Source organism: Herpailurus yagouaroundi, unplaced genomic scaffold, assembly GCF_014898765.1.
Source record: "Herpailurus yagouaroundi ecotype Mexico unplaced genomic scaffold, PumYag 200, whole genome shotgun sequence".
Taxonomy (NCBI): Eukaryota; Metazoa; Chordata; class Mammalia; order Carnivora; family Felidae; genus Herpailurus; species Herpailurus yagouaroundi.
In genome coordinates this window covers 3,506,177-3,525,366 of record NW_024412431.1, presented here as the reverse complement: position 1 = coordinate 3,525,366, position 19,190 = coordinate 3,506,177, and the positions used below count along the sequence as shown (strand labels likewise).

Here is a 19,190-nt window from a genome sequence, read left to right as displayed (position 1 = left end):
CAATGAAACATGAGAATATTCAAATCAAAAGGCACATGGGTGACTCAAATGATTAAGCCTCCAGTTCTCGATTTTGGCTCAGATCATGATCTCACAGTCCATGGGTTCAAGCCCCACATCGGGCTCTGCACTGATAGCATGGAGCCTGCTTGGGATTCTCTCTCTCCCTCTCTCTTAAAAATAAATAAATAAACTTTATTTAAAAAAGAATATTCACGGGGCGCCTGGGTGGCGCAGTCGGTTAGGCGTCCGACTTCAGCCAGGTCACGATCTCGCGGTCCGTGAGTTCGAGCCCCGCATCAGGCTCTGGGCTGATGGCTCAGAGCCTGGAGCCTGTTTCCGATTCTGTGTCTCCCTCTCTCTCTGCCCCCCTCTCTCTCTGCCCCTCCCCCGTTCATGCTCTGTCTCTCTCTGTCCCAAAAATAAATAAACGTTGAAAAAAAATATTCACATAAAGTTCAGTAAATAAAAGCTATAATAACTGTATGTCAGTAAAGGTCAGGCTTTGCCAAATGAGCTATGAAAGAAGTTTGGTTTTCAGACATTTTTGAAATTTGGAGTTGTGACTCTGTGTCTAGTGTATTTATCTTGTTGTCTGTATTAGAATATTAGCTTCCTGATGGCAGAAATTTGTGTCTCTTCTGTTCACTGCTACAACCTCTGTGCCTAACTACACAGAACCTGGCACACAGTAGCTGATCCATAGTGTTTGCTGAATGAATGAGTGAATGAGTGAGTGAATGAATGAATGAATGAAATAAGGGGGGAAGGGAAGCAGATAACCCTTTCCTGGCTCCGGAATAACTCCATGGCCCGAATGGCCTGTCTGAAGCCCCTCAGACCTGCAGTGGGTTGTGGGGAGGTCTGTACCTCCATGCCCCTCCTACCCTCCTGGTTTCCACTGGGTCCTCAAGGGTTGGGTCTCAGCACAACCTCACAGTCAGAACCCTTGCTCTCATCCATGAAGCCAGGTTTTGGCATGGGGGTCCTAGTGCCCTCACCCTATTCCCCAGGTCCTCTGCACCTGACCATAGTCAAAAACAGGCCAACTGCCTGGAGGAGGCGGTCGTGTGAGGCTGCTCACCATGTGTTTGTGTGCCTTACATGTGGCACTGTCTGCGTTTGACAGATGAAGAAACAAGAGAACGGAGAGGTTAATTAACTTTCTTGAAGTCACGCGACCAGGAAATGCTGAGCCAGGATTTAAACCCAAGCCGCTGGCTCAATGGCCCCACACTGCTTTCCACATCCCTCTCAGATACGCTGTGACAATAAACCCTCGCCCAACCTCACCTACAGACCCACAATTAAAGTCTTCCACACCCCAACACCTGGGGGAGGAGGAAGGCAGGTGGCCAAACTTCTGTTACAAACAGGTCTTTATTAAAGATAAGGTGGGGGCAGGAAAGGGGGGCAGTATCTCCTCTGCCCACTGCCTTTGGCTGCCTGGGGCAGGGGAGCCCTCTCTGCTCCACCCATGCCCCCCATGATGGCACATCTGCATGAGGCTGGAGCCCGGGGTGGGGGGCAGTGTAAAGAACAGGGACAGACTCCAAGGCAAAAAAAAGTCCCTCCCACAGCCCTAATAACAGAGGGGTTTGAGGTGACCTGGGCACAGACAAGGGGAGAGACAGCACCCTGAACCCCAAAACCTCTGAACTGGGGCAAGCCCTGTGTAAGTTGGGAGTTAGGAGGGACTGAGTGAGAGGTTGCACATGGGGGAGGGGCTGAGAGAGGAAGGGGTGCTCCAAGAACCCTGCCACGGGGGAGCCTGCCCCCCATTCTCCAGCTGGACTCTCTGATTCTGAGAGAGGACCCAATGACACAGGATGACCCCATCTCCCTCCTCTCCTCTACACATGCTTAGACATTGGCGGTCCCCCATTGACTGGAATCATACCCACCCATCCTAGAAGTTCTGAAAACCAAGGACTCCTATTGGTTGTTCAGACACTGAACACAAACTGGAGTTACCCTCTTGCCTGAGGATTCTAAGACGTGAGGGGAGGCTCCATTGGCTGGAGTAAACTCCTTTTGAGTAGAAGTTTTAGAACTGGGGACTCCCATTGGCTCAGCAATGGCTAATGGGGCCAGGTTTGGGCCCTAAAAGAGCCATCCTGGGGGCAAGGGCCCACCTCCCAGTTATGCCCACTTGGATGTTCCAGAGGGCAAGAGAGGCAGGGGCCCCCCAAATGTCCTTCCAGCCAGCCTCTAACATCTAGGCCTGGCTGGTTTGTGCACAGGGGGCTTTGGCACTCACATGGCACACGCACACTCACGTGTGGCAGGGAAGGAATGGGGACCTGGAAGATTCTGGGTGGGTGGTGGGGCCTCACAACAGGTGGTCACGGCTGGCAAACAGGTAAGGGCTGAAGTTGTCCCGGTGGAAGGGGGAGGGATAGAGTCCACTAAGGGTGTACAGGTCCCGAAGCAGGGGTGTGGGCAGAAGCAGCTTCCGACCACGTCCACCACCCCCACCCGGCCCCCCAGGCCCAGGGGAGGAGGGTGAGGGGCCCTGGCTGGGGGTTGGTGCTGGCAGGGGCAGGGGCAGAGGCAGGGGCGTCGGCTCAGACCTCAATCGAGGGCGGGGCACACGGGGCGACGAACACATGGCTGGAGCCCTGGAGGACACGCAGCTGGGGATCAGGTGGCCACGGCGGGCACAGTTCTGCGACTCTGGGGGTCAGGGTCAGAGGTCAGGGGATCAGAAAGCTTGGGAGAGGGCCACGAGAGCATAGGCGAGACCTCTGTGGCAGTGACTGGGACCTGGCAGTCCCCCCGGTTATCCCCCCACCCCCTCGACACTCACTGGATGGGGTGAGCCGTGCCGGTGTCGAATGCGGCCTGCAGGCCTCGGGTTCCTGAGACAAAGAGGCAGAGGGAAGGGGCTAGCGGCCCCCTGGGCCCCACCGGCCACAGCCATGAGGGGCTCTTTGGGCAGAGAGCCCAGTGGAAAAGACAACTAGAGTTTTCCAGATTAACCATGACACATTCTTCTATTTTGTGTGACTGTCCCCCAGGACCTAGGTCCACAAAGACGAGCAATCCCTTTATCTCCCTGTGGCCCAGAGACCCCCACCTCTTGCCCGAATTCCTTGCCTCCTTGGTCCCCCTCCACCCACCACCCTCTCCAGCCGGGAGCAGACCCCGGCCCCCCTTACCTGGGCCACACTTAACTTTTCGAGGGGGCTGTCCATGGTGGGGGCTTGGCCCAGGTCTTCCCAGGGGGAGAACCTTCGGCCAGAGGGCCGCCGGCTCTGGAAGTTGTGTACAACGCAGGTGACCTGGGGCAGAGGGAGAGGTGCATTCGAAGCCTGAAGCCAATATGTAGGCATTGTGTAAATACCATCCCCAGTTTTCAGATCGGGAAACTGAGGCTCAGTTAACCTCAGTTAACATTTTAGCAGTACATTTATGCGCCAGGCCCTGTTCTTTCTACTTTACTAAGAGGTAGGTACTATTATCATTTATCCCACAGGGCCACGACTAGGGCGAGACAAATAAAGCTAAGTCGTGCAAGGACAGGATCTGATCCTGTCTTTAAGTTTTCGATGCTTGGGACATGTGTTTTTGCACTCATTGTGATTTTTAAAAATATTTCATTAAGACATTATCTTCCTTGATTACTGAGTGTTTTGGTGCCCCCTTAAATTCTGCATTCATAGCGAGGACCTCACTCTACTTACCCTCGTCCTGTTATCCCATTTCACAGATGAGAAGGACATCTAGGCAGGGTGAGGGTAAGGGACTTGCCCAAGGTCACACAGAGGCCACACCCTTCACTATCATGTGGTCCTGCTTCTTGGGTCAGAGCTGACAGAGGGTCTCCCGTATCGGGATGGATGGATGGCTCACCAGAAAGGTTGCGATGGCAGCGCCTGTCAGGAAGCCGGCCAGCACGTCAGACCAGTGGTTGCGGTACTCGGCCACGCGGACCACGCCCACCAGGAAGGCGGGGCACAGCAGGGCCAGGCAGAGCGAGGGTTTGACCAGGCGGGAGCCCTTCACTCGGAACACAAGCGTCACGTACATCTGCAGGAGCCAACCAGTCAGGGGACACAGTGCAGTTTGCCGAACCCGGATACGGCATTCCGGGCTGGGGGCGTGGCCAGAATCTCTAGGAACGGCGTTGGGGCAAGAGGCTGCGGCCAGGGGCTCCAGGGAACAGAATCAGGGGAACGGGAGTTCGGGAATGGAGTCGTGAACTCCCAGTGGGCCCTTGGAGGGATGGGGGAGTGGCCAGGGCACCAAAGAGCAGAGGACAGAGTCTGGGGCCCAGGTCTCCCCAGGACCAGTCAGAGACAGGGGAAGACGCTTGCTAGGTTAACACAAAGCTTCAGGCCCAAAGGGTGTAGTCAAGGCTCAGGGGGCAGGTCCAAGAACTCCAGGAGGTGGAATCCCCAAAGCCCCGGACCACTGACAAGAATAGAAGCTAGTCATGAACACCAGAAAAAGGAGTCAAAGCAACAGGAGGTGCGAACCAGGGAAAAGCAGGGGACAAAGGAAGTCCCAGTGGGTCAAGTCAGGGACATGGCCACATCAACAAAGGGCAAGGACAAAAAGGCTCCAGGGGACCAAGTTGAAAGCACCTCTGTCCAGTCTCCCAGCCAGTATCTAGCACCTGTAGCATCATGGGGACATGGCTAGGTTCCCGGAAACGGAGTCCAGTGTTCCAGGAACAGCGTTTTGGTCCCGCAGGGCGGAGCCAACAGCCTCCTTTGAGTACAGCGTTCCTGGGTCAGGCAGCGTGGCCAGACCCAAAAGGGGCAGTCAGGAACACAGCAATAAGCTCAGACTCTGGGACCGGCCATCCAGAGGGGTGGGGCCACCCTAGGGACCGTGTCACAGCACCGGGGCATGACCTTACCCTGGGAAGGAATCAGAGGCTCCAGCCCAGGGTGGCCTCCTGCCCACTGGCGGCCCCCCCCCCACTTTTGTGCCCCTATTTTGGGGCTCACCGCTGTGTAGGTGACCGCGTAGGCGCAAAGGGCAGCATCCTTGCAGGGGAAGGCACGGCGCGCAGCGGCCACCAGGCTGGGGCTGCCGGCACAGGCACCCTGGTCGGTGACGAAGCGGTCGGGCCCCGGCCTGTCGGGCGAAGGCGGTGGGCAGCCCAGGGCCGTGTAGTTGGGGCGACACACGGACAGGAAGTGCGGTGTGGGGTTTCCGGTCACCACCTGCCCAGCGTTGGCGAAGATGGTTGTGGTGAAGAGGCCGAAGGAGTAGACCCCTGGGGGTGGGGTGGGAGACAGGGTTCATGCTGGGCCCCTGAGATGCCAGGGGCCCGCCTCCTGCGAGCCCCTATGGCTCATCTGGGCGTCCTGTCTCCTTGCTGCTGCGACCGTCATTAAAGCACAGCTGAGAATCCCTCTAAAGCCACATCACATTACAGCTGGGCCAAGGTCCTCTTCCCTTGATGGCACTCTGAGCATCTTGCCTCTCTCTTGGATTGCTGCTGTATCAGGAGGGGGTCCGCCCCTGGGACCCCCATATATCCAGGCCCAGGACCCCTCAACAGCATTACATCAGGACTGGGCCTATGCCTGGAACCTCCTAGGACTATCCTGATGGCATTTCTGGGCCTTTCTGCACCTGTCCTGGACTCACTGAGTCGATCACTTTTTCCCCGGACGAACAATTAGCCAGAGCTGTATCTGTAGCCTTCTGTCACAGACGCCACCGTTTGGGATGAGCTCTGCCCCTCTCCTACATTTCTCCGCCACTTGTGGCTGGGATCGCCCTTAAAGCACAGTGGGATCTCGCCGTCCTGTTCAGGGTGCGGTGGAAGGTGGGATGGTATTTGGGCTGGGCCTGTGTCCCCCTTTTTTGCCTTGAGATTCTCCCTGTAGCAATCTGGGAGCCCTCCCGGTTGCCATCATGGTTGGCTTAGGCCCCACCCATGTCCCTAGAACCTCCATCATGCCTGGCCTCAGCCCAAGTCCCCTTTTGCTCCAGGAAGTCACCGTCATGAGAGTCCTAGGCCCTCTGCCCTATAAACTTCTTATTATGGCTGAACCTGGCCCATGTTTCCTTTGCACAGCCGACCGGCCGGCCATGTCACTCACCCAGGAAGCGGACCAGCCTCCGCAGTGGGGGACTGAAGCGGCAGCAGGCCCCTGACACGATGGTGCTCTCCCCGATGATGGGGACGGCGGAGGGTGGCGCGGGGAAAAAGGCACGCGCCAGCTCCCCCAGCAGGATCTGTGGGCAAGATCAAGGCAGGGTCTTCCTGGCCTTCAAATCCAACCCTCCGCCCGCCCCAACACCTCCACCTCGCCCTCCCGCTGCCTGGGCCTGCCCAAGGCTACCCCCAGTCTCACCGTGAGGGTGGGCCCAGCAGTGACTAGGGCATAGATGAGAGCAGGAGGCACTCGGCTGGCAGCCTCAGGCCCCGGGTAAGGCTTCGCATAGGTACTGTCATAGCAGAAGAACCCCTGGGTGTGCACGGGGAAGGTGTCCGTGAACTCCAGGCGGTAAGCGAGCAGGACCACGATGCCCAGAAGCACTGACTGCCACCCAGTCATGGCGGAGAGACAGAGAGGGAAGAGACAGGGTCAGGTCCAAGCTGGGGCCGTGGTGAGAGACAGAGATGGGGGGGGGGAGAGGGACAGAGAGATCAAGACTGAGAGAGATAAAAAGGGTGAGAGCGAGCGAGAGAGAGGTGGAGAATGGTCAGGGCCTGGCAGATACAAAAAGATGGAAACAGAAGGTGGGAGAGGAGGGGAGGGGAAGGGAGAAGAGAAAGAGAAGGGACTCATAGGATGGGAAGGAAAGAGGAGACGAGATTGGGGAGAGCGAGAGTGAGGACTGGGCCAGGGCTCAGACCGGAGAGAAGGGTCAGTCGGTGGGGGGAGGACAGACCAACAGGGGAGAAGATAATAGTACAATTATCTATTGTAATTAGTTGTCATACATTATTGTCATACTAACCCTCATCCGTGAATTATGATACGTTTTACCTTCATAACCACGCTAGGAGAAAGGGACTCTATGTGCCTATTTGACAGACAAGGAAACTGAGGCTCGAGAGCAGGGTTCTGCGGGAAGGATGGACAGAGCGGGATTCGAACTCTGGGAGTGTGGCTCCTGAACGCACCTCCTCCCCGCTGAGGGTCTGGGAGCGAGTCAGGGGGGCACGCAGGCGCAGGCAGAGAGTTCCCGGGTTCCTCACCTCCACGAAGACAAAGCAGGGAATGATGGAGAAACTCCTCTTCAGCTGAGGTCTCCCTCCTGCCATGGTGAAGGCCGGGCCTGCGGACGTGGGGAGGGAATGGGACGAACAGGGCGGGGCCCAGGGGGAGGCTCTGGTCGCCTGGGCCCCTTAGGCCCCAACGCTACCGCAAAGGAGTCCCGGCTCCACCCACTGAGCCTCCTGGCCCGGACTCTGGACATCCAGGACGCTGCCCATCGGAGGCTCCGGCCTCCTCTGACCCAACCAGCGCTCAGCCTCTGCCAGGGATCCCAGAGGTTCTCCAGTGGTCTCCCCCGACAGCCCACGGAGGAGATTCAGACCCCATGCGTTTTAGGAGGGTCTTCCTCCTTACCCTGTAGGTCACCTCCCCTCAGCCTCTGGAAGAGGCTTCTTCCGCTTAATGGGACCCTTCCCCCACAGAGAAGGATCCATTTAGAAGGGATCTAGGCCCCCACTGGTTTTTAGGGGACCCCATCCTCTTTCTCCGTGTGCTTTATAAGGGACCCCCATGCTCCGTGGCCCCCGCCCCTCCCAGGCTCCTCCTCTAAACGCCTTCCCCCATGGCCCATAGGAGCCTCTCTCTCCTGTCCCCATGGGCTGTGCCTAACTAGTTTGGGCTGATGGCCAGGCCCTCCTTCTCTCCCAGCTGCCTCTCCCTCTCCCCCTCTTCCCAGCCTGTCTGCTTCTCTGGATCACGAGGGGGCTATCTATCTTCTCCCAACAAGCCCCCTCTCCCCAATATGTAACCTCAGTCCCCGGCACGGAGGGGCCAACACAGCCACACCTGCTCGACCCATTCTCCCAGGCTGACCTCACCTGTGAAAAGGCCCTATGGCTTCCCACAGGCCTCCGCCACACCCACAGACTCACAGCCGCTCCTGGCGGCCAGCAGGACGGGGATGGTCAGCCCCATTGCACAGAGGTGGAAACTGAGGCCCAGGAAGGTGAGGGTAGGCACTCTGGGTCCAGTGCCCCATCCACGCAGCTTGCTCTGCAGTGTGACATGTGGGGTAAGGGTCACCAGATATCTCAGATGCGCACCTGGCCACGGCCCCTCACCCTTCCAGAGACACAACCACACGTGCTGGCATCCCTAGGGTACACAACTCAGCCACAGCCTCCGTGGCCAACACCACACACACACGGCACGGCGTTTGTCCATCCCACAAACAGGGATCCAGGGCCTGCCGGGTTTTAGGCATTTGGCTTGTGGTGAACAAGACGGGCCTGCTCATTCAGACAGGTGCCCAACACCCACTCGCACACAACGGTACACTCACACACACGGCACAGTGTGCACACGGCCTGTCACAGACACCCACACAGATCAAACAATCCCCCCCCCCCCCAACACACACACACAGACTCAGGGACACAAGAGGAGGCCCTTCACACATTTCGCAGCCCTGCATACAGCCCCACACAAGCGCTCACCCCCGCCCCCCATCGTCAGGGACATACTCGCAGCACACTTCGGAGCCACATCTGAAAGAGTCACCACACACAGTGGGGGTCATTGGCCGGGCACAGCGTCACGCCCCCAATTGCCAGGCACTCAATGACAGCCACGCACATTAACCATCTCTCATCCACGCGGACACTCATAGGAGACGATGTCATCCACCAGCTCAGCCACACGGCTACACAAGGGCACATATACGGACCGTGACACGGATTTGCACGCCGAGCCACACAAGACAGGCGCGTGATCACCGCCACACTGAAACATAGAAATGGGCCCCCCCACACCATCAGGAGGAACACACAATGGCAGTCATGTGCACACAACCACACAGCCACACACACCCTCAGAGTGATACCCCGTGACGACAGCCACACAACGACAGCCCCAAGAGACAGTCACACGCGCGCCACACAGGCATCGCCAAAGCCACACAATTGCAGTTACACAACCACACACTGATACAGAATGACAACCACACAATCACAGTCACCCTCACCACCGCCGCTTGGCTTCTCGGGTCCAGGGTCCCCTCTCCACGCTCCCCTCCCCGAACCCGGTCCGCGAGCCCCAGCTCACTGCCTCCCCTCCCCCTCCCTGGGCTGGACCCACAGGGGACCCGACCCACAGGAACTGAACCTTGGCCAGACAGACAGACCGAGGATCGGAAGCCCGCGAGGGGTTGGGGGGGGGGGGAGCAGGGGGCGCCCCAAGCCCCTCTCCCTCACCGGGTCGAGGCTGTCACCGCCTGAGCCCCCGCTCCGCTTAGAAGTCACCCGGGCAGCAGGACGAACAGACGGACGGCAGGCCCGGCGGGCGGACGCGGAGATGGGAGACGCCGTCGGCCCCGCCGAGCCGCGCAGACTCAGCGAAGGGGCGAGGGGCGGGGCCTCCGGGCGCCTCATTTGCATAACCCTGTGAGGCGGGGACTCGAGGCGTCTTATCAGCATGGTCGGGCGGGGCCACCACCGTTGCTCTTGGGGACCCAGAGCGTTAGAACAAATTCGGGAGGGAATGAGGGCTGCGGGTGGAGGGAGAACTAGGTGGTGGGGGCGCTGAGGGGAAGAGGAGGGCAGGGTGTGAGAGGGTGACCCTGGGCCTCGACCCTCTCCCGGTGCCTCAGTTTCCCCTTTGGGGCAGTACAGGCAGCAGGCTGGATGGCCTGCCCCCCCCCCCCCCGAAAGGAACTCTGGTGGCTAGTATAACGAGGCTGTCTGGACACTCTTATCTGGACAGACTGACCCCTGACTTTGTTACATACTAAATCTGGACTCACTCTGTCCCCTGACCCTAAGCCTACATATCCTGAACAGCCTCTGGGGTCTCCACACCGCCCCCAACCCTGGGAAGTAAACTAGGGTGGGAAAGCGGCGGCGGGGGGGTGGGGGTGGGTGGGTGGGTGTTGAGGATCATTGTCAGGCATAGGAAGCAGCAGGAGCAAGTCCACAGGTGGAAGAGGGTCTTGGCTAGTTTATTTTCTCTCTGGAGGGGTCTTCAGGGAGAGCAGTCCCGGCTGCTCAGGCTGTGGAGAGAGAGTAGAGTCAGGGCCCGGCTTAGCCCAGAGGACCTCAGAGCTGGAGGTCAGGGAGCCGATGCCCCGGTGGGGAGCTGGGAGGGTCCATTCCAGGGCGGGCCAAGAGGGGAAGGGTGGGGTGAGGCAAGGGGGGATCCGCACCAGGTGGGAAGGAGTGGCACTTGTTGAACGGTGGCTGGGAAGGGTTCTGGTCTGAGTCTGAGTCCGAGTCCCAGGAGGGGAACAGAGGGCTCAGGCATCGGTGCCCCTTGTAGCCTGCAGGAAGGACAGGTGCAATTCTGGCCTTTTACCCACGAGCCCTGAATGTGACCCTTGAGTGGCATCATGATCAGGGGCCAGTGGCCCTTGATTATGCCACTTGAATGTGACCCAACACGATACCAAAGTATGACCTCAGTGACCCCTGAATTTTACCCCACTGATCTTTTAAAAAGATCCCAGTGACCCTGAGTGACCCCCGGATGGAAATCCTGAATACGACCCTAGAACAAGATCCAACAGATGTGGCCCCTGAACACGGCCTCTGAACGTGACCTCTATGTGTGTAACTGGAGAAGGAACCCCCCACACCTCCCCCCTCCCCAGAGGGCATCTCATCCCCCTCACCCCTGAGGTTCCAGACCCTGGGGCAGCCCCCTGCGGACATGGTGAAGCCATCAAAGGAGTTCTCCAGCAAGTGCACGGCGGACCTGCAGGGAGATGGGGAGGTGGGGGCCCTGGCGGACTCCAGGCTGCTCAGGGCTGGGGCAGGAGGGCCATGGTGGGGACACGGGTAGAGGTGAGTCCTGGGAGGAGAGGGACGTCTGGACTCAGGTGGATTCCGGGTTCTGGTGGTCGCTGCTTGATCTGACTGGTGGGAGGGCAGGGGGGGGTGCGGTGAGGGTCAGGAGTCAGAGGTTAGGTGGGAGCAGGGCGTCACCATATGTCACTCAGCTCCTTTTGGAGGTCATCCCTCCAGGAGCCACTGCCTCCTGGTGGCATCTCCTCAGTCTCCGGCCAGTGGGAGGTCTCATGCCCCTGCTGCTTCATCTTGGTCAGGACCTGGGGCCGAGGTGGGGATGGGGGGCGGGGGATGTTAGTACAATAGTACTAACAATGGCCATGGTGAAAAACGCTCACTGTGTATTACACGTCAGGCTGCCCTCAAAGCGTTTAACATTCGGTTCATGCAGCTACTCCTTCAGGTAGGGATGGACTGTTATGCCCATTATATGGATGGGGAAACTGAGGCCCAGAGAGATGAAGTGGTTTGACCACAGTCACATAGCAGTAAGTGGCAGAGCTGAGATTTGAACCCAGATCTTCCAGCCCCAGTCCTATGGAGGAGGCCGACAGAGATTCCCCCTGCCCCCAACTCCCACAAGGTCCCGTCCTCTCCGCTCACCTTGCGGCACTTCACCTGTGTCTTCTGCACCTTCTGGATGTTCATCAGGTTCTCGGTGATCTCGTCCTCCTGAGCCTCTGTAGGGGGGAGGGGACTCAGGGGGGCCGGAGCTGCAGAAGGACCCCGCCTCCTGGCTGTGGGCTCCGGGCACTCACGGAGCTTCTGATAGATGAAGGTCACCTCCTCCCGCACCAGTTCCAGCTCCTCCCACAGGAACTTCTTGCTGAGGGGACAGTGCAGCCTAGACCCACAGTCCCTGCTCAGCCTTCGGCCTCCTATTTCCTGACCTTCTGCCCTCCCGTTCGCCAGCCTGACTCCTCAAGCCTCCAGCTCCCATGTTCCCATCTGGTCAACCACCCCCCCACACCCTCCCAGGGTCTGCCCCTTCCCGCAACCTGCCAGCCCACTTTGCCCCTCCTACGGCTACTCCCCCACCTCCAATCCTTCCCCCTCGTCCTCGCCTCGCCTCCTGACCTCCGGCCTCCCGTTGCCTCAGCCTCTTGCTGCCTGGCCTCCGTCTCCCGCCTTCTGCCCCTCTGGCCTCCCATACTCTACTCCCATACCCTCAGCCTCTCCTCCCTCCGGTTTCCCAGGTCACCTCCAGTTTCCTGATCCCCTGCTCTGTCTCCCCATCCCGTCTCCAGCTTCCTGTCTTCCCTGCCTTCTGGCCTCCAGCTTCCCACACACCCCTCCCCCCCCCATTGCTTCACTGCCTCCTCATCCCCTCATCTGTCCCCCAAGTCTTCCAGAGTCCTAGTCCCCCTTACTCAGGCCTCTCCCACCCGCCTCATCCCACCTTCGGTTCCTTCTCCCTGAGCCTCCCCCCCCACAGCCATCTCCCACCTGCCCTCCTGACGATGCCCACCTGTCCCGGATCTCCTGGGCCAGCAGCTGCAGACAGCGAGTGGTGCGGGCCCTCTGTACCTCCTCACTGTCACGCAGGGTCCTCTGTAGCCCTTGCAGGCCTTGAGCCAGGGCCCCATACAGCTCCTGCCGTTCCTGCTCCATGCCCCACTTGTGTCGCTCCTTCGCTGCCTGGCGGCTCACGGGGCTCAGCACCTCTGCAGATGAAACTGGGATCTTGACTGAGCCCCCTCCACGCCTGCGCCCAGCTTTGAACCCAGCTTGCCCTATCCCTGGCCAGACCCTGACCCTGACCCTGACCCTAGACTCGCCCAACTTCTTTCACCTTGGGCTAACCCAGCTGACCTCAACAGGACCAGCCCCCAGCCTGACTTTGACCCTTGGCCAGCCCTCACCTTCAAGCTGTTGGATCTTGATTTGCTGCAGGCAGCTCTCCTTCTCCAACATGGTCACGGAGTGGTTTAGGAACTCGAAAGCCTGCGAGGAAGAGGTCGGGCTTGGGGACAGGGGCAGGGAGCGGGAGAACAGGGCCAGAGGTTGCTGAGGGCGGGACAGAGGTGGCTCACACCTTGGTCTGGGCCTGTAGCTGGCTCTTGAGTGACTCCAGCTCGCATCGCAGGTGCTTCTGGGAGTCAGGAATCATCACGGTGGACTTAACTACGAGCAGAGGTAAGAGTCAGCCGAGGCCAGGAGGGGTGGGGGCGGGGGCAAGGTGGGGTCAGGGGTCAGCAGAAACTCAGGGGAGAGCGAGGGGCATTGCTTCACTGTAAAGTAAAGAGCAAAGTAAAGAGCTAGGGTCTGTGGAGGCGGAGGGAGAGAGGCAGGCGTGCGGGACAAGGTCAAGGGCAAAACTCCAGCTGATGCTGGGGCAGGGATAAGTGGGCAGCAATGGCGTGGCTCCTCCCAGGCCAGGGCAGAGGGTGGAGGTAGGACCTGGCAGATCTTCCACACACGGTCGGGTTGGGAGGGAGGTTTCTCACCTTTGGCTTTGGGAGAGCTGGCCTCCAAGGGCTTCTAGGAAACAGGGACATGAGGGCAGTAGAAATTCATCTCTGTGTTTCTCCTTGCTCACCCCAACCCATTGTGTGTGGGGCTGGGCGTGAGTTGGGTCTGCTGAGTGCTGGGTGTCCCGGACCCTGCGTGCAGGCAAAGCTGCCTCTATGCACCTGTGCGCACCACCGCCCACCCCACCCCCACCCCCCGACCGGCCCACACACGGTCAGAGGTATACTCGTGTGGCTTGTCCCCTACTTGCGCACGCCCGGGGGCTGCCCCTGTATGACAGCACACGCCTGCAGAGCCCCGTCCCTGGCTTGGGCTCAGGCAACGGCCCTCCTCCTTAGGGGCAAATGACATAGGCCATGCCTGTGGGGAGCTCCAGCAGCCCCGAAGCACAACCACGCACGATCATTGAAACACAGCTACAGCCACACAAGCTCGGACACAGCCATGCCCGCCAGGTGGTAACACCCAGGGCATCCACCCGCCTCCATCTCAGACGCACGACCACAACCACCACCACAGACACACAGGCAGTCATACCCAGAAACAATCACAAGGCCCCACAAAGAAACAATCGTGCGTCCCTTCCATTCATCACTTCGTCCACTCATCTAAGACATTTTTGGGGCGCCTGGGTGGCTCAGTCGGTTGAGGGTCCGACTTTGGCTCGGGTCATGATCTCGCGGTCTGTGAGTTCGAGCCCCATGTCGGGCTCTGTGCTGACACCTCGGAGCCTGGAGCCTGCTTCAGATTGTCTCCCGCTCTCTCTGTCCCTCCCCCACTCATCCTCTGTCTCTCTCTGTCTCAGAAATAAATAAACATTAAAAAAAAAAAAAAAGACATTTTTAGTGTGGGCCGGCTGAGCACCGGGTGCTGTTCTGGGTGCTGAAGACACACATCTTGAGGAGGACCCGTCCCCCTCCCCCATGGCTCCCTCCCTAAGTCCCGGAGCAGTAGACTGTGGTGTGGCCAGGAGGGGTTTCCCCAGGCGGGGGTGACCTTAGCGACGCTCTGATGCCTCTTCAGGTCCTGGTCATTACACTGCTCCTGTGAGTCTGGGCTCTGGATGAGAGGAGACCCACACGACTGAGGCCCTGAGTCCCTCCCAGGCCTCCAGTCTGTACTCCGCACTGTGTTCTCAGAAGCAGCTGGCCCCAAGATCTCTGGCTCTGGGGTCCTGGACCAGTGAATTGTATAGTCCAAGGTCTTGTCTGAGGAAGAGTCTGAACAGAGGGTGGGGGTGGGAGAATGGGGGGGTGAGGGCTTTCTGGGGCCAACCCAGAGCCCTCCAGCCCCTCCCAGCTCCCCAGCCCTAGGGAAGTGCCTCAACAAACCCCAGTACTTGTCACACTTCCCGTTAGCAGGCACACACACGTTGGAGGGCGAGGGAGATGAGGAGCAGGGCAGAGAGTAGTCAGGGTCCTGGGGTAGGCCAGCCAGGAGAGGGTCGCTTCAACAAGGGGGGGACAGGGGGCTGCCCTGAGACCAGCCCCCATGTCCTGACACCCCCAGACCTCCCCTAATACCCCAGAGAGGCCTCAGCCCTGAACCCAAGGCCTCCCAGTTATGGCAGGAGCAGAAGCTGGATGAAAGATGATTCCAGCCCCAGGCACTGGCTGGGTAGTGAGAAGGATCCAGAAGACCCCCCACAGGAGAAAGTGAGGCCTCAGAAGAGCCTAAAAGCAAAAAAGGATCTTGGCATTGGGCACTAAAGGAAGGGCATTCCCGGCAGGGAAGAGCGTGTTGCAAAAGCATGGAAGTGTGGAACCGCGTGCTCTGTGCTGGTAAATTCAGGATGGCTAAGGTAGGGTCCAAGAGGAAGCGGGAGGTTAGCAGGGCAGCTCAAGCAAGGCACTGAAAGCCAAGCAGGGAAGTTTAAAAACACAGCTCTTGGTGTTCATGCCCCCTGTTCATGCCCCCTGTTCAACATTCCAGTGTTGTCAGGTCTGGTACAGATGGAGACCTGGGGCAGGTCTGCCTGGAAAAACTCCCAGGTGAAAGGCATTCTGTCCTGAGTCACATTCAGCCCAAAAGCCCACACTCCAGGGCTTTTCCTTCTGCCCTTGCTGGGTTGGCTGGTGCCCTTCCTCTGGCCCAGTCCTCCTAAAAGACTCCTCTATGCCCTTCACAACTCTACTCCGCATTTGCTTTGTAAAATCTTCCTTAGTCTTTTTTTTTTTTTAAACTCATATTTTCTGAGCACCGCACTGAGTGCCGGGCACCACCATAAGCACTCACTGGGTCTTTATACCCATTTTGCGACATAGGAGCTTTTCTTCTGCCCGAAATGTTCTAGGCTACCCCTTCAAGAATCACTGTCTCGGGAGGCCCGCACTTCCAGAGGCAGTAGAGCATGATGATTAAGCGAGGAGACTCTCCAGCTGGGTGGCCTGGGTTCGAATCCTAGCTCTGCCCCTTCCTGGCTGTGTGATGTTGGAGAGTTATTGAACCTCTCTCCATGCCTCGGCGTCCCCAGCTATAAAAATGGGATGTCATACTATCCACCTTGCTGGGTTATTGTGATTAAGTAAATTAATCTATGCCAGTGCCTGACATACAGTAGTGGGCAACTGTCCTCCCACGTCACGCTGAGAACCTGGGAAACCATAGGAGCCCTGGGAGGCTTGAAGGGGAAAAGGAAAGATGCATTTCTGAGCCCCAACTGCGGGCAGGTCCCCAGTCGAGCCCCCCTCCCTTCCCCATAACCTTCCTCCTACCCCTCCCACATCATCTGTTTCTCCCGCTGTCCCCGGGAGAATTCTTGGGGGAAGGGGGCGGGGTCATTAGCCTGAGCCCCGCCCTCCGGACCGAGAATCCTGCGCCCTCCTGGCTCCCTACCCCCTTCCACCCCCACCTACCACATACCACCTGCTCATGCTCTCCCCTCAGGGACCGCAAAGCCAGTCCCCAGCTGTGACGCTGAAATTTGATCCCGTGGGGACACCATCGCATTAAAACGCGCAAAGCCTAAAGGTAGAGTCACAGAGAGGGGTGTGGCTGACATTTTAGCTCCGCCCCCTCCGATGCAGCCAAAGGCCTCATTGGCGCCTTCCTGCTTCCGCCGATCTTAGGAGCCGCGGTGTAATTGGATAAAATCTAGTCGACGGGGCGGGATTCCAGGCTGGTTTCCGCTAATCGATTAGTCAATATCTAAGAGGGTGGTGCGGGGGGGGGGGGGGGGCGGCAGATCTAAGATCCAATTGGCTTCGGACTTCGCTGGGAGGCGGGATGAATTCTTGAGAGGTGGCTGACGAGGTCTGCGGGCCACCTAGGAGCGCGGGAGTGAGGTAGCAAGCCCAGGCCACCTGCCCTACGAGATACGGCCTGGGTGCCTCTGTTCTCGGACTCCTGGGTGCTGCGGGTTGAGGTCTGGGTGCAGTGGTAGGGTCGGTGTCCTCGGGATGAGATTTGAGGTTTCCCAGGATTCGACGGGATCTCTGGGGGTGCTATGGGGATCTTCGTAGTGATATCCGGGATCCTGAGATGAGAACAGGGGTCTTTACTGTCAGAATTAGGTCCCTGAGCTGATTGGGGGGAATCACTAGGAAGACCTCTGAATACCCAGGGCTGTGAATTTGTACTCCTGGGCCTAACTGAAATTTTCAGCTTTCGGAGGCGGCGTGGATGCTGGGGTCCAGAGAGCCTGAGATCTTGAAGGCTGACATTTGGAGAGATGGGGTTGGAGGTTGTCACAGGACTGTTCTGGGTCCTCCCCACTCCCATTCCCCGGGCTGGTATCCCTTGATCTCTGCTGGGTTGGCGGTGACCCTGGCCTTGAGCAGGCTCACAGGCTGAAGGCCATGGGACAAAGGTAAAATTCTGAGCCACCCGGTGCCTCTTTCCCAGGCCTGCAAGATGGAGGAAAGTGGGAACCCAGGAAGCCTGATTAAGATGGTCCATCTACTGGTCTTGTCAGGGGCCTGGGGCATGCAAATGTGGGTGACCTTCGTCTCAGGTAGGCACCCTCCACCTGGACATCATGGGTGCCCAGGGTGGAGACAGGAATGGGGGGGGGGTGGACCTGGAACCGTCCTAACAGGCGTGTGGTCCCTTATACCCCACAGGCTTCCTGCTTTTCCGAAGCCTTCCCCGACATACCTTCGGCCTCATGCAGAGCAAACTCTTCCCTTTCTACTTTCACATCTCCATGGGCTGTGCCTTCATCAACCTCTGCATCTTGGCTCCACAACATGCCTGGGCTCAGCTCACATTCTGGGAAGCCAGCCAGGTATGCGGGCTTGGGCTCCACTGCCCTCTGGAGACTCGTTCCCAAGACCCCACTGAGCACCTATGGCTATACCTTTGTGAGAACTAAAAACAAAAACAAAAACAAAAAACAAGCATCTGCACCTTCCTGGTGGGTACAAAGCTGGGCTCTGGATACCCTTGAGCAGTGCACAGCCTGCACAACCATCGCTAGTAGCCCTGTCTATCCCCCAGCGTCTCTCTGCTGGCTGCTGCTCCCTCTCTTTCCCCTGGCTAGGCCTGTTGCCAAGTTGTGGTGACTCAGCTGGGTTGGGGCAGTGACCCCAGCTCATTGTTTAAAAACCAGCCCGACTGGGAATTTACAGTTCCCCACTCCCATCCACACTTTTTCCCAGCCACAAGGCAGGGAACCATCTCTGCATCTCATATTTCTCTATCCTGCCCTCCCCCTGCCCCCCCCATTATGTTCCGCAGCTGTAGGCAGGTGAGGCCTGACAAAGGTTTCCAGAATAATCCCACTGAGACAGGGTAGGACTATCTGTAACTAGAATTTACAGGACTTTCTCTTCGCTCCCTGTGGGCCCAGTCTCGGCTTCTGGAGTCTGGGCGGGGTTCACAGAGGAGATGGATCCCGTCTTCGTCTCTCTTTTGGCGGGGGGGAAGGTTATGGTGTTCTGTCTCTGTTTGGGAAAGAGAGGTTCTGCCCTGAGATGCCCCCAGTTTGGGGGAACAGGAAGGGAGGAGACAAGGCTGTGGTGTGGAAACTTCCAGTCTGGGTATCGGAGGAGGAGAGGCTCAGAAGGTGTTGGGGGGAACAGAGGAGACAGTGATAGAGCCTTTCCTTAGGAGCTGCTGGCCTCAAGGGTTTGAGAGCCAGAGCTCCGTTTGGGGCCTCTAGACTGGGTTCGGGGAAGGAGAGCGAGGCCTTTGCTTTGACCTAATGCTGTCTTCCACCCCCCTCTGGGCTTCTCAGGACGCAGGGGGACCCCTCCTGCCTCCTGCGCATGACTCACCTTGCCCTTCCACCACCCCGCCAGCTCTTCCTGCTGTTCCTGAGCCTCACGCTGTCCACCATCAACGCCCGCTGGCTAGAGCCCCGCACCACGGCCGCCATGTGGGCCCTGCACGCGGTGGAGAAGGAGCGGGGCCTGGGCGGGGAAGTGCCCGGCAGCCACCAGGGCCCCGACCCCTACCGCCAGCTGCGGGGACAGGACCCCAAGTACGGTGTCCTCCGCCAGATCTTTTTCCGCTACCACGGCCTGTCCTCCATGTGCAACCTGGGCTGCGTCCTGAGCAATGGGCTCTGTCTGGCAGGCCTCGCCCTGGGCCTCAGTAGCCTGTAGCACCCGCTGTCTCTCTGGCCCTGCTGAGGGCCCCGGTGTCAATAAACATTTCTTTGGAAACAGCCACTGTCATTTTTCTCCCAACCGGAAAGCTGGCAGAGGCGGGGGCCAGGGTAGAGCTCCGCTACCTCCTTCACATGGCCTGATGGTTCAGGATGTTACCATCACAGCCCCCAAGCTCTTCCCATAACAGGGCCCATTGA

The 19,190-nt window shown here is 58.6% G+C and overlaps 3 protein-coding genes across 16 annotated transcripts; 1 reads left to right on the top strand and 2 right to left on the bottom strand.

Moving 5' to 3' along the window:
* Positions 1-1,361: 1,361 nt before the first annotated feature.
* On the bottom strand, positions 1,362-9,962 carry PLPPR2 (phospholipid phosphatase related 2). Of its 4 annotated transcripts, none has more exons than XM_040449941.1 (10): positions 9,383-9,962; positions 8,063-8,183; positions 7,172-7,251; positions 6,321-6,509; positions 6,066-6,201; positions 4,959-5,230; positions 3,856-4,032; positions 3,162-3,284; positions 2,810-2,861; positions 1,362-2,676 (listed from the first exon to the last, which is right to left on the bottom strand). In XM_040449941.1, the coding sequence occupies exons 1-10, from the start codon at positions 9,602-9,604 to the stop codon at positions 2,333-2,335; spliced, it is 1,716 nt and encodes a 571-aa protein (XP_040305875.1). In that variant the 5' UTR covers positions 9,605-9,962; the 3' UTR covers positions 1,362-2,332. The 4 variants fall into 4 exon arrangements, with proteins under 4 accessions (XP_040305875.1, XP_040305876.1, XP_040305878.1 ...); XM_040449942.1 differs by having other exon boundaries at positions 6,321-6,505; positions 9,383-9,496; XM_040449943.1 differs by having other exon boundaries at positions 2,638-2,676; positions 3,178-3,284.
* Positions 9,963-10,104: 142 nt separating this feature from the next.
* CCDC159 (coiled-coil domain containing 159) lies at positions 10,105-16,513 on the bottom strand. 7 transcript variants are annotated; one of them, XM_040449947.1, is made up of 13 exons: positions 16,304-16,513; positions 14,773-14,860; positions 14,438-14,661; positions 13,417-13,450; positions 13,005-13,093; positions 12,832-12,913; positions 12,438-12,645; positions 11,728-11,813; positions 11,573-11,649; positions 11,108-11,229; positions 10,795-10,877; positions 10,330-10,443; positions 10,105-10,176 (listed from the first exon to the last, which is right to left on the bottom strand). In XM_040449947.1, the coding sequence occupies exons 1-13, from the start codon at positions 16,388-16,390 to the stop codon at positions 10,172-10,174; spliced, it is 1,299 nt and encodes a 432-aa protein (XP_040305881.1). In that variant the 5' UTR covers positions 16,391-16,513; the 3' UTR covers positions 10,105-10,171. The 7 variants fall into 7 exon arrangements, with proteins under 7 accessions (XP_040305881.1, XP_040305883.1, XP_040305882.1 ...); XM_040449949.1 differs by having other exon boundaries at positions 11,728-11,795; XM_040449948.1 differs by having other exon boundaries at positions 12,438-12,633.
* Positions 16,514-16,609: 96 nt separating this feature from the next.
* On the top strand, positions 16,610-19,047 carry TMEM205 (transmembrane protein 205). 5 transcript variants are annotated; one of them, XM_040449956.1, is made up of 4 exons: positions 16,610-16,725; positions 17,285-17,393; positions 17,503-17,666; positions 18,682-19,047. In XM_040449956.1, exons 2-4 carry the CDS (start codon positions 17,294-17,296, stop codon positions 18,985-18,987), a joined length of 570 nt encoding a protein of 189 aa, XP_040305890.1. In that variant the 5' UTR covers positions 16,610-16,725; positions 17,285-17,293; the 3' UTR covers positions 18,988-19,047. The 5 variants fall into 5 exon arrangements, with proteins under 5 accessions (XP_040305890.1, XP_040305891.1, XP_040305892.1 ...); XM_040449957.1 differs by having other exon boundaries at positions 16,690-16,805; XM_040449958.1 differs by lacking the exon at positions 16,610-16,725 and adding an exon at positions 16,732-16,819.
* Positions 19,048-19,190: the final 143 nt, after the last annotated feature.

Excerpts from the sequence above, each read along its gene's own strand:
- PLPPR2 (XM_040449941.1), bottom strand. The coding sequence starts at position 9,604 with ATGCTGATAAGACGCCTCGAGTCCCCGCCTCACAGGGTTATGCAAATG. Across the intron at positions 4,033-4,958 it reads ACGCGGTCACCTACACAGCG|ATGTACGTGACGCTTGTGTT; the intron begins GTGAGCCCCAAA and ends TGGCTCCTGCAG. Across the intron at positions 2,862-3,161 it reads AAAAGTTAAGTGTGGCCCAG|GAACCCGAGGCCTGCAGGCC; the intron begins GTAAGGGGGGCC and ends TCTTTGTCTCAG.
- CCDC159 (XM_040449947.1), bottom strand. The coding sequence starts at position 16,390 with ATGCGATGGTGTCCCCACGGGATCAAATTTCAGCGTCACAGCTGGGGA. Across the intron at positions 12,914-13,004 it reads AGCTACAGGCCCAGACCAAG|GCTTTCGAGTTCCTAAACCA; the intron begins GTGTGAGCCACC and ends TCTTCCTCGCAG. Across the intron at positions 12,646-12,831 it reads CAAGATCCAACAGCTTGAAG|TTTCATCTGCAGAGGTGCTG; the intron begins GTGAGGGCTGGC and ends TCAAGATCCCAG.
- TMEM205 (XM_040449954.1), top strand. The coding sequence starts at position 16,922 with ATGAGAACAGGGGTCTTTACT. Across the intron at positions 17,394-17,502 it reads GTGGGTGACCTTCGTCTCAG|GCTTCCTGCTTTTCCGAAGC; the intron begins GTAGGCACCCTC and ends TATACCCCACAG. Across the intron at positions 17,667-18,681 it reads CATTCTGGGAAGCCAGCCAG|CTCTTCCTGCTGTTCCTGAG; the intron begins GTATGCGGGCTT and ends CCACCCCGCCAG.